Here is an 11,672-nt window from a genome sequence, read left to right as displayed (position 1 = left end):
ACTAGCTGGGGGTCATGAATCCCACCTTTCTTCTCTTCTTCACCCTTACTGGGCGTGAAGACGAGCAGCTATTCCTGGGCCTCCAGCTTGGGGGACGAGGCTAGACTCGGCCGATGTACCTATGCCACGCTTGGCCAAGGGCCGGGTGTTCCTGGCTGGCCTGAGCTGATCGACGTCGAATGGGTCGAGAAGCGGTGGTTCGTCGGTAAAGGGCAGCCGAGCCGATCAAGATCAGAACAAGCCTCTTTCTAGTCTACTCCAAAGTTGACTAACAACTAAAGTTGTTATCCAGCCACCAGCTCGGACCTTCGTTCTCGGTCACCTGCTCTTCGTGACGACCTATCTTAGTGCGCGATGAGCTAGTTATTTGTTGTAGCGGGTCGGGAGGGGTGTGGCCCTCCTCGACGCCGGTGAGGAAATTGGCCGCTCCTTTGCTCCAAAGAGAAATCGTTAATCGACTGTGTTCTGTGCCGGCCGTCTTGACTTGGACGGTGAGTTTGACAGCAGAGACGACAGTTTAACCTATGCGAATCTCCACTTGAATACCATGAGACGTGGAAGAAGAAACGGCATTCCAGCCACTTCTGGCTAGCACAACGTAGGGATTGGCAAGTCTTTCAGCTAGCTGGTCGCTACATGGAACATGTCGTAGACACGCATGAAGAGACGCCTCTCCAGTTCCAACAGCAGTACCGTCCAGCTCCAAGTACCCCACCACTACGAATGCATACGTTATGGACCGACGGACCTCGAGACGTCGAGACGACGGTAGGTAGTCAGCGGCATGAGAGACATGGCAGGGTCAAGGGAGGAATTTGGCGGTTCACTCATCGCCCTTGATTGAACAGAAAACCAGTGTCTTGTTCAACCGAGGTGGCCTTCACGAGTATTTCTTTACCTGGGAGGCGCCGACTAGACCGATTGGTCTCTACAACACGGCTCGGCGTGTTCGAGTCAACGGTTGGCTCGGGAAACTTGGCTTGGGCGTGGCTCTATGCCGCACGACCAGCCCCAAGGCGACAAACACACAAGAAGACACATTTCGTACCTACTGCTTCGCAATAAACCGAAAGCCACACTTCGGGAGCCATTCGTGCAAAATCACAACTTTCGTCGATGAAGAACCTTTCCAGAGCAATCAGGCTATGCGCATATCGCCGACGGTTGCTGGGATGACCTAGACGGAAGATGGCAGGATGATCTGCACTTATCCCTGCGGACGGAAACCAGGAGAGGGGGCCCGGCTGGGGTGCGAAGTCGGAACTGGACAGTATCATCCGGCTGTGAACTTTCTGAAGAGTCCCGCGATAGAAGCTCATTCGCTATACGGAGACGTGATGTGTGGGCATCAACATGACACTCCGTGGGTGAGATTCGCTTATCCAACGCGAGTTTCTTTTTCCTCCGAGCAGTATGAGGCTTCAGCTAGGTAAGCCCGCGCACCCGGAGAAGCGCGTTTGTGCAGCTACCTTATACGAGTCGCCAATTTCTCAGCCAACCGTCGTGCTGTGTTGGCTGCGCTTCCCCGACACGTCAAGTGCTAGCCTCGATCCATATCGTTTCAACGGGGATGGCCACATCCCGTAGCCTAGGCCGGTTTGGAATTCCAATCCCTTTCCAACTTCGACAACTCGAAGATTTAAAGTCTTCGTTTGTAACCTGGGATCGCCGCTGGGGCCACGAAGTTTACATCTGCCCTAGGGTCTTTCTTGTCCAGTCTGACAGGAAGAGGCGGCCGCCGATGGCTTCGCGAATCGCGACATCTATTTTTTGGTTGCACACAGGTCCCGGATCGACTTGAATTACACCAAACCGACACTAGTGAGCGCCATAGATGCACATATGGCCCACCGTCACCGCTCACCCCCCCCTTCTTGAACAACGCACAGGGCTATTCGACTGAGCGTCCAGTAACCTAACCTACACAGCACAAAAAATAGGCAGTGGAAGGTGATGAGAGAGCAAGGGGTGCATCGTCAGCTTGGCATCTACAGACGCCATGCTGCTATGGGAACACAGTTTCTTCGACCCTGAACCTTGCTGTGGCCCTAGCTCTGGGGAAACACCAGAACTTCGGAAGGGCAGAAGTAAGGGAGCGGGAGTCCATGAGAAACGATTGGCTCGAGCCTAGAGAACTAAGTACGCTTCCTGAGATGAAAGAGGATGTCCGAATACTTCGCTCCGCCCAACATCCCTGCAAGTCAACTCCTACTACTTGACTCGAAGTGGCCTCATTCTCTCTCTTACCTGTAGGGTCTACTCACTTGTGCTGACAATCGACGTGAAAATATCCCCTGGACGCAGAGAATCCGCTGTCAATAACCCTTCTTGAGAGCATCATCAGACGAAGCAGTTCGTCCCAACTTTGACCGCCCATTAAGAGACTTTCGCTGCTCAGACATCCATCGTCCAGGTCCCGCCGAACCTTGGCCTTTGTTTCAATGACATTACATGGGCCAATGTGGTCCTAGCTAGTGATCCTCTTTGGCCCCATGTGGCCGACACGGAGCCGGAGCTAAGGAAGACGTAGGGAGAAAGAGAAAAGAAAAAGCCACGACGGAGGACACGACGTGACGACGTACAGAATCGACTAACAAGGTACGATGATTCCAATGTCTTGGTTGGCGGTTCAGCTGCGGTTGGGCAAAAGGTAGTATTACCAGCATACTGGGCGGCAGGCCGCATACTTCTCGTCAGGACCCCCTTGCGTCACTCTTCCAAGTTCTCCATGACCCTCTGTCACTTCTTCATCTGCCACATTGATCTCGCTTATTCACCCCTACTTACAAGATGTTGATCGATGTTTCCAAGAGGAGCGATCACCCACCGAATACTGCGCACAAAGTATCCGTGGAATGCCCATCCTGCGCTCGGCTCTGTTGCGCCATGCTACCTATGTTGCGACCATTCCGGAAACGATCGGCTTTCCACTTTGACACCAGGTTGAATTTCTCTTTGCGATGGCCGAACTCCAAAATCGCAAAGGTGTCAGGATTTGCTTACTTTCCTCGGTTAATCAACCGGTGAGCATACGCCGTCAAGCCTGGAAACTAGCTAAAACGCGATAGTACGGCCCCCCTTTTGCCATGTGGTTGTTGCGATTAGTCGACCGGTATGCTACCTGGGCCCTGAGGAAATCTATCGACCGTCAACGTTTCGGACTGTCTGTGGCCAGCCCTTCCTGATCTGATCGCGCTAGATCTGAGGGGAGTTGACAGGATGGGCAAGGGCGAAACTTTGTTGGTGTTGCGTGGGCACAAGGCTTTCCCTTCTAGCCTCTTCAAGTTGAAAGGTTCTCACCATGTCAAGTCCTACCTAGTCGGATTGGGGTGATAACCAACCAGATCCGAAGATTGTCAAACTGGAGGCGTGAAGCACGCGAACGATTGATTTTTGGAACGCTTCACAGGCGTTGTAAGTAGTCTCCCGCCAGCCATCGGATCCGATTCTTCAAGAGAAGGTGTGTTCATCCGAGAGTCTGTCCCATGAGCTAGTAACAGGAGGGTGCGAAGCTGGCACGGCTGGCAACAATCGACCCGGGGGGCGCGCAGAATTCTGAATGGTGCCGGATACCGTGGCCGTCTCAACGATCGACAGTCGGACGAGCTCAAGTTAGAGTGTGCCCCTTTCACCACACCGGATGTCAGCTGACCAGAGAAAGTAACACGGACAAGTCGGCGCGCCAGTTCTATACGTTTGACGGGGAAATATCTAGGGTTCGGGTTCCGTTTTCCGTTTACGATCTGGATGTCATCTTTTCCGGCGTCTGGCTGGCTGAAGTCTAGCTCACTACCTAGTTTCTCCACATGACCTGATGTTTGATCAGTCCACACGTCAACCTCAGGGCTAGGTTCTTGTTGTCTTTGTCAATGTAACGGGCCGCTTCTCTTTGACGTATCGAACAATTGAGATCGACTGATTGTCTTGCGCTGCTAAGAAAATGTACCACCCACCATGACTCATGTAGTCCAACGATGGGCGTCCTGAGTCGCTTGCGAGGCGACGTAGATGTTGAGAGCCGAGCTTTGAGACATGTGTGCCCTCCACTAGGTTCCTTCCAAGGTCTCCATAAAGCTGGATATCCCCTCTGGTGTTTCCTTTGCTTCTATAACAGACCAGAGAGATGAGAAAAAAGGCAGGAGAATTTAGGCTAATTGATCGTTTCCAAAGGGCATCTCACGGTGAGCATCGCTGCTTAATGACCGTGGAAACAACGTCTTGGTTGCACAGTAAGCAGAAGCTTGTTGTTTACCTGTCTTGACCTGTGAGACTCATTCGTGGCTCTGCAGAGGGAAGAATGGTCGATAGCAATCGGGCTACTTGCCTGGCATGGCTCATCTATTCGTTCTCTGTGTCCTACTGGTCTAAGTATCATCTGTCTGAAACCGCCCTCCGTCCTACAATAAAGCTTTTGAGATTGGCTGGGTGTGAGAGAGAAGTGAACTTCGGGTCGGTACCTAATGTTCAAACAATCTTGGTTTGGAAGCGCTGAGAGTCGCAATCAGAGTGACTGCTGTGAGGAGTTCGGCGACGAATTGGTCAAGAAGCTATTATCAGCGGACTTAATTCCATTCCCAGAGTCACAGCGCGGCAGAGGGTCACAATGGAATGACGGAAACTTCCCGGGATGCACGGACGTGGGTCAGACAAATGGGGCCGATGTTCGGGTCCGAACACTTCGGTATCTATGTACACTTACAACAGTAAGGTAAGGAGGTAATTACCTAGGGTACGTAGGCGGGGCGGGAAGCGGCTATGAGGTTTCGAGGCAACCAAGGTACGATTACCTTAGGAACAACGATTGCCCGAACCTCTATCGCCTGGGCGGGCTTGACCTGATGGACCCAAACAACGCGGGGCACATTACCCCCAGTCAATCATTCATTGCCCGCCATCCACTGCAGAAAAATCCGCCGGGGTTGTGGAGGGGTATTGATTTTATCAATCAGCATCAGGTACATATCTCTTCACTGATAGTGGTTGATAATCTTGCACTGTAACAAATCATACTCATACTTTACTCACATGCAACGGCGGGCTTTTTGAGGAATTGTACCCCCAGAAAGGTGGTGTTTCAATGCGCCAATCTACCACAGTATCCTGACGCTGTCTCTCGAAATCCAGCAGTCTTTCCATCTACGAATTGCATCTGAAGCGCATACCCTCTTTGGCCGCCATCAAGACCTCTCTCTCACAAAAACCCCGCTATCAAGATGAGTCCGTCGGCAGAGGCGCCGAAAGCGGCGGTCCAAGTCCTCCCTCTCACGCCCTTCACACCCGATCTTTACGAGCGTGCCTGGTGCTCCGTACCTCACCCCACGCTCCCTCTCATCGCGACCGCATATTCCAAATCAGTCAAGATATTCTCGCTCTCGTCTCTCTCCTCCCACAGCACGCTGACCGGTGGCCACACCCGCTCCATCCGTTCGGTAGCTTGGAAACCTAATCTCCCTCCGCACCAGCTGTGCCTTGTCACCGGTAGTTTTGATTCCACCGCCGGACTGTGGCGCTGGGACGGCGAACTCCCATTTTCTGGCAACGGCGCCAACGCCGCGGAACCACTCGAAACCGACCTGAGCAAGACGGCACGTCGCTCCCTCGACGATGCGGATAGCGATGGCGAGAAGGACTGGGAGTTTACTCTCGTACTCGAGGGCCACGATTCAGAGATCAAAGGCGTCTCTTTTGCGCCGTCCGGCGCATATCTCGCCACGTGCAGTAGAGACCAAACGGTATGGATATGGGAGGATGTGGGCGCCACCGAGGGGGATGACGAGTGGGAGACGGTCGCCGTGCTGAATGAGCACAACGGTGATATGAAGGGTATCGCGTGGTGCCCTGACGTACCGGGTCGCAACTCGCGAAGGAGATACAGCGCCGACGTAGTCGCAAGCAGCAGCTACGATAACACTGTGCGCATATGGCGCGAAGATGGCGACGGCGAATGGGTCTGTGTGTCGGTACTGGAGGGCCATGAGGGCACCGTATGGGGTGTGGAATGGGAGGAGAAGCCGAGAGATGACGGCGCCTTCCCAAGATTGCTCAGTTACTCGGCGGATCAGACAATACGGATATGGACGCTGCGAGTCGAGGACGAGGAGAACGAAACGGGTGGCCGCGGAGGCTGCGGCGGAGGACTGGGAGGCATTCCCAATACAATGCGGAGATCGTTGCGCGAAGAATGGGTGTGCACGGCAATCCTGCCCAAGGCACACACGCGCGATATCTACTCGGCGACTTGGAGCGCGACGACGGGGCTGGTGGCTAGCACGGGGAGCGACAGCATCATCGCGGTGTACCAGGAGGACGAAAGCGAGGGAGGCAAGGCGAATGATGCCGGGGATGTCGTGCCGATGGAGACAGATGAGGCCATCGAGGGTGGAAAGCCGGATGATGTGCCTGTGGGATCAGGCAAGTGGCGCATTGCGGCAGAGGTGCCTAATGCCCACGGCCCGTACGAGATCAACCATATCACCTGGTGCAAACGATACGACGCAGGTTCGGAGAGGAAAGGCATTGAAGAGATGTTGGTTACGACTGGAGATGAGGGGTTGGTAAAGCCTTGGCAAGTAATTATATTATAGATGACGCTGGGGCGGTAGATTCGCCCTTTGTGTGCATATTGAAAGTATATGGACGAAACTTTCCGGCACCTGAAAGGACGTGGACATTGAGATCTCATCAGGCTCCCCGCCAACCCTTTTTGGCGAACATGATACGAGGACGATGACACTCGGGAGCTTTCGAGTTGAGGGTGCTTGATGATTTGGACGACGCCTTAGTCAACGAGCGACGATGCATCGACACTGTGAGGTCGACGGGTTCAAATCGTGCTGCTGCAGCGTTCCCTCGTTACGACATCTACATTTCCAGCACTCATTGAGGTTCCAGGCAATGAATCCCACCTAACCCACGCCGTAACCACTAAGACGGTTGTTTTTGCGAGGACTTGCCTGCCCGCATTTATCGTTTCTTGACTGAATGGGGTCTCTCCCTGTGTTTGTGCTCCTGCCGTCACGGACAGTCTGTTATTGTATCCGACTCTTTCTTATAACATAGAAGGTGCTTCGAGCTTCCGTAGAGTCGGTGTCATAAGGTACGCTGTTGATGGCCGGGGTTTCCTCGGTCCGCAACCTCCAGCCACTCTCAGTGAAGGCCATATGTGGCTGGTGGGCTGAAATCACAGACCTGGCTTGACCTGGACTCGAAATACCCGGGCTAACTTAGGTGGGCAGCTGCGACGAGAACCAAGCTTCAAACTAAGCTTCAGAGGCCGCCCACCAACCAAACATCTCACCGCAAATGCGTGGACTGTGGCTTGGTCGGATATCATCTAGGATGAAGACAGCCTAAGCAGCGACGTTCAGCAACTCTGTTGGGGCTGTAATTTTAGCTGTCAGGGAAGCGCAGTTCAGCAATATTTTGCAGGCTGCAAAATGATTTACCGCGGTCCTCGGGCTCATTTGCTACGTCCATTGTAAACCCTGATATCCTTAGGTTCATAGTACACATAGTAAGGTATGGAGAGGAATCTAGATCCTGAGGTGCCCGGTCATACCTACCTACCTACCTTAGATGGTCGCAATCGCAGTCGCTTTGCCACGCCCCAGCCAAACCCGACTCCACCGGCGCCCAACCTGAGTACCTAACCAGAGAGAACCTAGGCAATTCATTTCAATCTGACCGTCCAACTTCTTTCTGGCTGCTCCCTTTCGTTGCCCAATGCTGGTCAGGTCTGGCGCTTGGCTACCTTGTCGCATATCACATTGAAGATACATAGAAAGTCTGTTCGAACTTGACGTCTGGTACTCCGTAGGTAAGGTATTTTTGGGACTCTATCCTTGAGGTACCTAGATAGGGACGATTTCCTTGCTGTCATCTTCAACATCTTCCGGGTTATCCTTAAGGTACCATAACCCCTCGTCAATGTTGACCGCAAACCGGTCACCAAAGGTACGTTACCCACCTTACATTGAGATAAGGCAGTCATTTATCTTGACCAAGCCAACCCAGAAGCAGCTATTGTGCTCTTGCCCCTCTCACGACAAAATCGAGACTTGTCTGTGCCTGCGTCAGTCCATGTGGTGGCTGAACATATCGCCCGGGCTTCTTTGTGGGAAATGGGTAAATAGTTAGTCAGAGCGCAGCAGCAATGAATGGATGGACCCCCCTTTCAGTCCCTTTTGGCAATGGATCTCTACCTTATAAAACCCTGGGCTCCTAAATCTGGGCTGCCCTCTGGGCTGTAATCCAGTCTGTCTGCACTGCCTGTACCCCGGGGCCACCCACATGTATTAGTGCCGATACGCCCACCACCTACCCGTAGACGTACGGTATCCATCCAGACCTTAACTTACCTACCTTGGATTCATCAATACCTTACCGCACCATTGTCCTTCCCCGCCACTTTTCGTCTCTGTCAACACCACACGTCCACTGTTGGCGATCCCCTCCAGCCGTAGCATTCTACCCGCCGCCCTCTGGCTCTCTTTTGCGCCTCATATCGACTCGACGACGACCTCTGAACTCTCTCCTATGGCAGGGCCAACCTCACCGGGCGCTGAAGGCCCCACGTATGCCCCGCCCCATCTCCCTGCTGGTTGGATTGCTCAGTGGGATGGTGCGAGCAAGAAGTACTACTTCGTGCAGCTTTCCACGGGTGTCTCGCAATGGGAGACCCCGACTGATGCCGCGCCCACCGGCGCGACACCTGCTCAACCTTCCGACCACCCCTATGGTGTTCCTCAACCCGAGGTCATCACCCATCCTGACGGTAGCCAGACGGTGAAGCACGCCGATGGCACCCTCGAACCCGTCAACCCCTCCATGCCTCCCGACACCACCAGCACGAGGGGTATCGACGGCCAGACAGGCGATCGCGGACTGGGCGTACGTTTCATGCGACCCTTTCCCTCCTTTCCCCCTTTCCCTATATTCTAGCCCGCCCGTTTCCCGCCCGCTGTTTGGTTCCTGCTATGCTTTCAGACACGATTACTGACTTGGGTCCCTCCCCAGAGCATGGCCATGAATGCGCTTCTTGGCAGCAGCAAGAACTCGAATCACGGCTCCTCTTCCGGCAACCAAAGCAGCTCAAGCCCCTTTGGGGGCATTGCCAGTCAATTGATGAACGGTATCGGTGGGCACGGTAACAGTCATGGGAGTAGCAGCGGGGGCGGCAAGAGTTCACTGGGCAAGATTGGCAGCTCTCTAGCCTCGAGCCTGCTCTCGAGCGGAAAGCAGTCTCAGCAGGGCCAGTCACAAAATTACCATGGCGGCCAGTCCTCGGGTCATCAACAACAAGGTGGTCTGGCTGGGTCTCTGATGGGTGGCGTTGCAACCATGTTTGGCGGAAACAAGCAGAGTCACGGTGTATGTCAGAGAGTACACAATCAGTTGCCAGGCGCATGACTGACTTGAGCATCCAGGGCAACAATGATTTCGGGTACTCCAACAATGCCTCCGGAGGCGGCGGAGGCGGAGGCTACACCGGCCAGGCTCCTCCTACTTCTTACCAGCCACCTGGTTCGTCTTCGCATAACCAGCACTCGTCTACTCCAGCGGGAGGTTCATATCACTCTCCTGCGCCGAACCAGGGCCAGAACCATTCGCAGCAGTCATATGCTCCACCTCCTAATCAGTACGCCCCTCCGCCAAACCAAGGCCAACCTCATCACAACAACTCCTACGGCGCGCCCTCTCAGCAGTCGCACACTCAGTCCTACCCACCTCCACCTTCCAGTGGTGCCCCTTCGTATGGTCAGCAGTCCAGCTATGGTGCCCAGCCAAACCAGCAGCACAACCAGCAGCAACACCAGCCGCACCAACAGCAACAACAATACGGAGGATATAACCCTGCCACCTACAGCAACGGTCCACAGGGCCCTCAGACTGGAGGGGGCTATCCCAGCCAACCTTCGTACGGCGGCCAGCCTTCTCAACAACCCAGCTATGGTAACCACTACTAGATGCCTGTGAAGAGGCGTGTATTTAAAGAGTGCTCCCGTAGCCGGGTAAGACCTGGCGTGGCTTCCGACGTCAATAGTACACATGGATTATCGGACCTAGCCGTTCGTTTTCCCGAGTAAGATATGCTCAAGAATGACGCAGGGGATGCCGATTTGGCAGGTAAAGCGGACTTTATCCCCTCCTTTGCAAATCTTGCTGCTTGATGATGGGAGATATGCGACGAGCCTTGGATATTATTTGAAGCAACACGCGGGGGCTTTTTGTACCCAATGGAATTTTTGTTGTTAGAGGTCCTTTCGTTTTGAGCAAGAGATGAATCCATGGAGAAGGCGACGCGTTGCATTAGTTACGTGCTCAGAGCCTCTTCTTCTTTTCTGTGGACCGGCCTTCAGCGGCGAGCACCGGTTGAATCCAAGCGAGAATGCGTTTAGATAGGAACCAAGCTGAAAGCGCCACGAGTACGATGTAAGCGACGGTAGGCACCAAGGATCGTGGCAAAACATTGAACAAGAACGGGTCAAGGATCAGGTCAACGCTGACGGGCTCGACTTTGGTCATGAGTGTGTCGTTGTCTGTGAAATAATCCGCCGAGGCCGAAACCCGAAGAAACAGCAGCGAACTCTCATGCTCCCGTCCTCTGCTTTGCAAGGCTTGGTGCGCGTCGGCATCGTCCTGATTAGACTGACGGGAGAATGCGTAAGTTGCCAATGATGAGATGAGCTCCGGAGTATCCCACACGGCGGGCAGCTCAAATACGTCGAGCGCGAAAGCAGTGGGTTGCTGTATAGGTATCATAAGAATTCAATGCCAGATATTAAGAAGGGTCACCGAACAACGCACCGTGGCCGACCAACAAACTCGAAGTTCATAACGCTGGCCTTGGGTCAAGTTGGTGAGCAGCAGCCAGGATGTCGTGCCCAGAGGAGAGTCCGACGTTGGAAAAGATGCTGGCAATTGAACCCGTTTGGACCACTCATCGGGCGTGAGGATGTCTAAACGAAGGTCTTGGATTGTTGGTGGTGTGGCCGGAACATTAACCGTCTCGGGCCCGAGAAAGATGACCTTTTCGGTGTTGGCCCGAACAACATCGAGGCAGCAGGCCAGGGTGAGGCCGGCGGCGAAGGCTAGCTGCATAGTTGTCTGTTGACCTAGGTAGCGATGAGGCAGCAGGTCCCAGCTGTAAGGTATTCGGAAGCCTTGAGGAGTTAATCTGTCTGCTGCCTGGGTTACTTTTGTTGTGACGAGATGTGGCGGTGGTGGTAGGTAAATACTGCGTATAGTGATCAGCGATGTAGTTGAGTGAAGCTGTTTGATAGGTAGGTAGGTAGGGATTACTCGGCGAGCCGAATGTGAGACAGGGGTGGAGAATGACGGGACTGACTGGCACGTTTTGATCTGGACTGGGACGGACGCCTGAGAGGCTTGGTCTGCCTGGGCCTCTTTTCGCTCTCTTTCTTTTCTGCCTTCTGCTGTCTTCGATCCTAGGCTTCTATGTACTTTACCTACACATGAAACAACAAAACGTCTTTATCGAATCCCATTTTGACACAACGCCAGGCTACTGTTTTGTTTTACCGCCATCACGGTTCGCCGATGGGTCCTGTTTCCACTCGGCGATTGAGGATTCCTGGAGCCTGGTGAGGTGCGGAACCCGCCTTACTAATTGACTTTCCCTTGGTTACGGATGCGGGCTCCGGAGGAAGGGG

General features: G+C 53.8%; 2 protein-coding genes across 2 annotated transcripts; both read left to right on the top strand.

Annotated features, from left to right (window-relative positions):
* Positions 1-5,213: 5,213 nt before the first annotated feature.
* On the top strand, positions 5,214-6,584 carry CIA1 (Cytosolic iron-sulfur protein assembly protein; the record flags this gene model as incomplete). The annotated part of the gene is made up of 1 exon (XM_053193098.1): positions 5,214-6,584. The coding sequence occupies one exon, from the start codon at positions 5,214-5,216 to the stop codon at positions 6,582-6,584; it is 1,371 nt and encodes a 456-aa protein (XP_053049629.1).
* A 1,705-nt stretch (positions 6,585-8,289) lies between these two features.
* On the top strand, positions 8,290-8,940 carry N0V96_001873 (uncharacterized protein; the record flags this gene model as incomplete). Its single annotated transcript, XM_065756357.1, has 2 exons — positions 8,290-8,297; positions 8,457-8,940. 2 exons carry the CDS (start codon positions 8,290-8,292, stop codon positions 8,938-8,940), a joined length of 492 nt encoding a protein of 163 aa, XP_065615597.1.
* Positions 8,941-11,672: the final 2,732 nt, after the last annotated feature.

The sequence above is a fragment of the Colletotrichum fioriniae genome, assembly GCF_027942845.1.
Source record: "Colletotrichum fioriniae strain IMI 355084 chromosome Unknown scaffold_1, whole genome shotgun sequence".
Lineage (NCBI taxonomy): Eukaryota > Fungi > Ascomycota > Sordariomycetes > Glomerellales > Glomerellaceae > Colletotrichum > Colletotrichum fioriniae.
The sequence above is the reverse complement of the archived record's forward strand: the minus strand, read 5'-3'. Positions and strand labels throughout refer to the sequence as shown.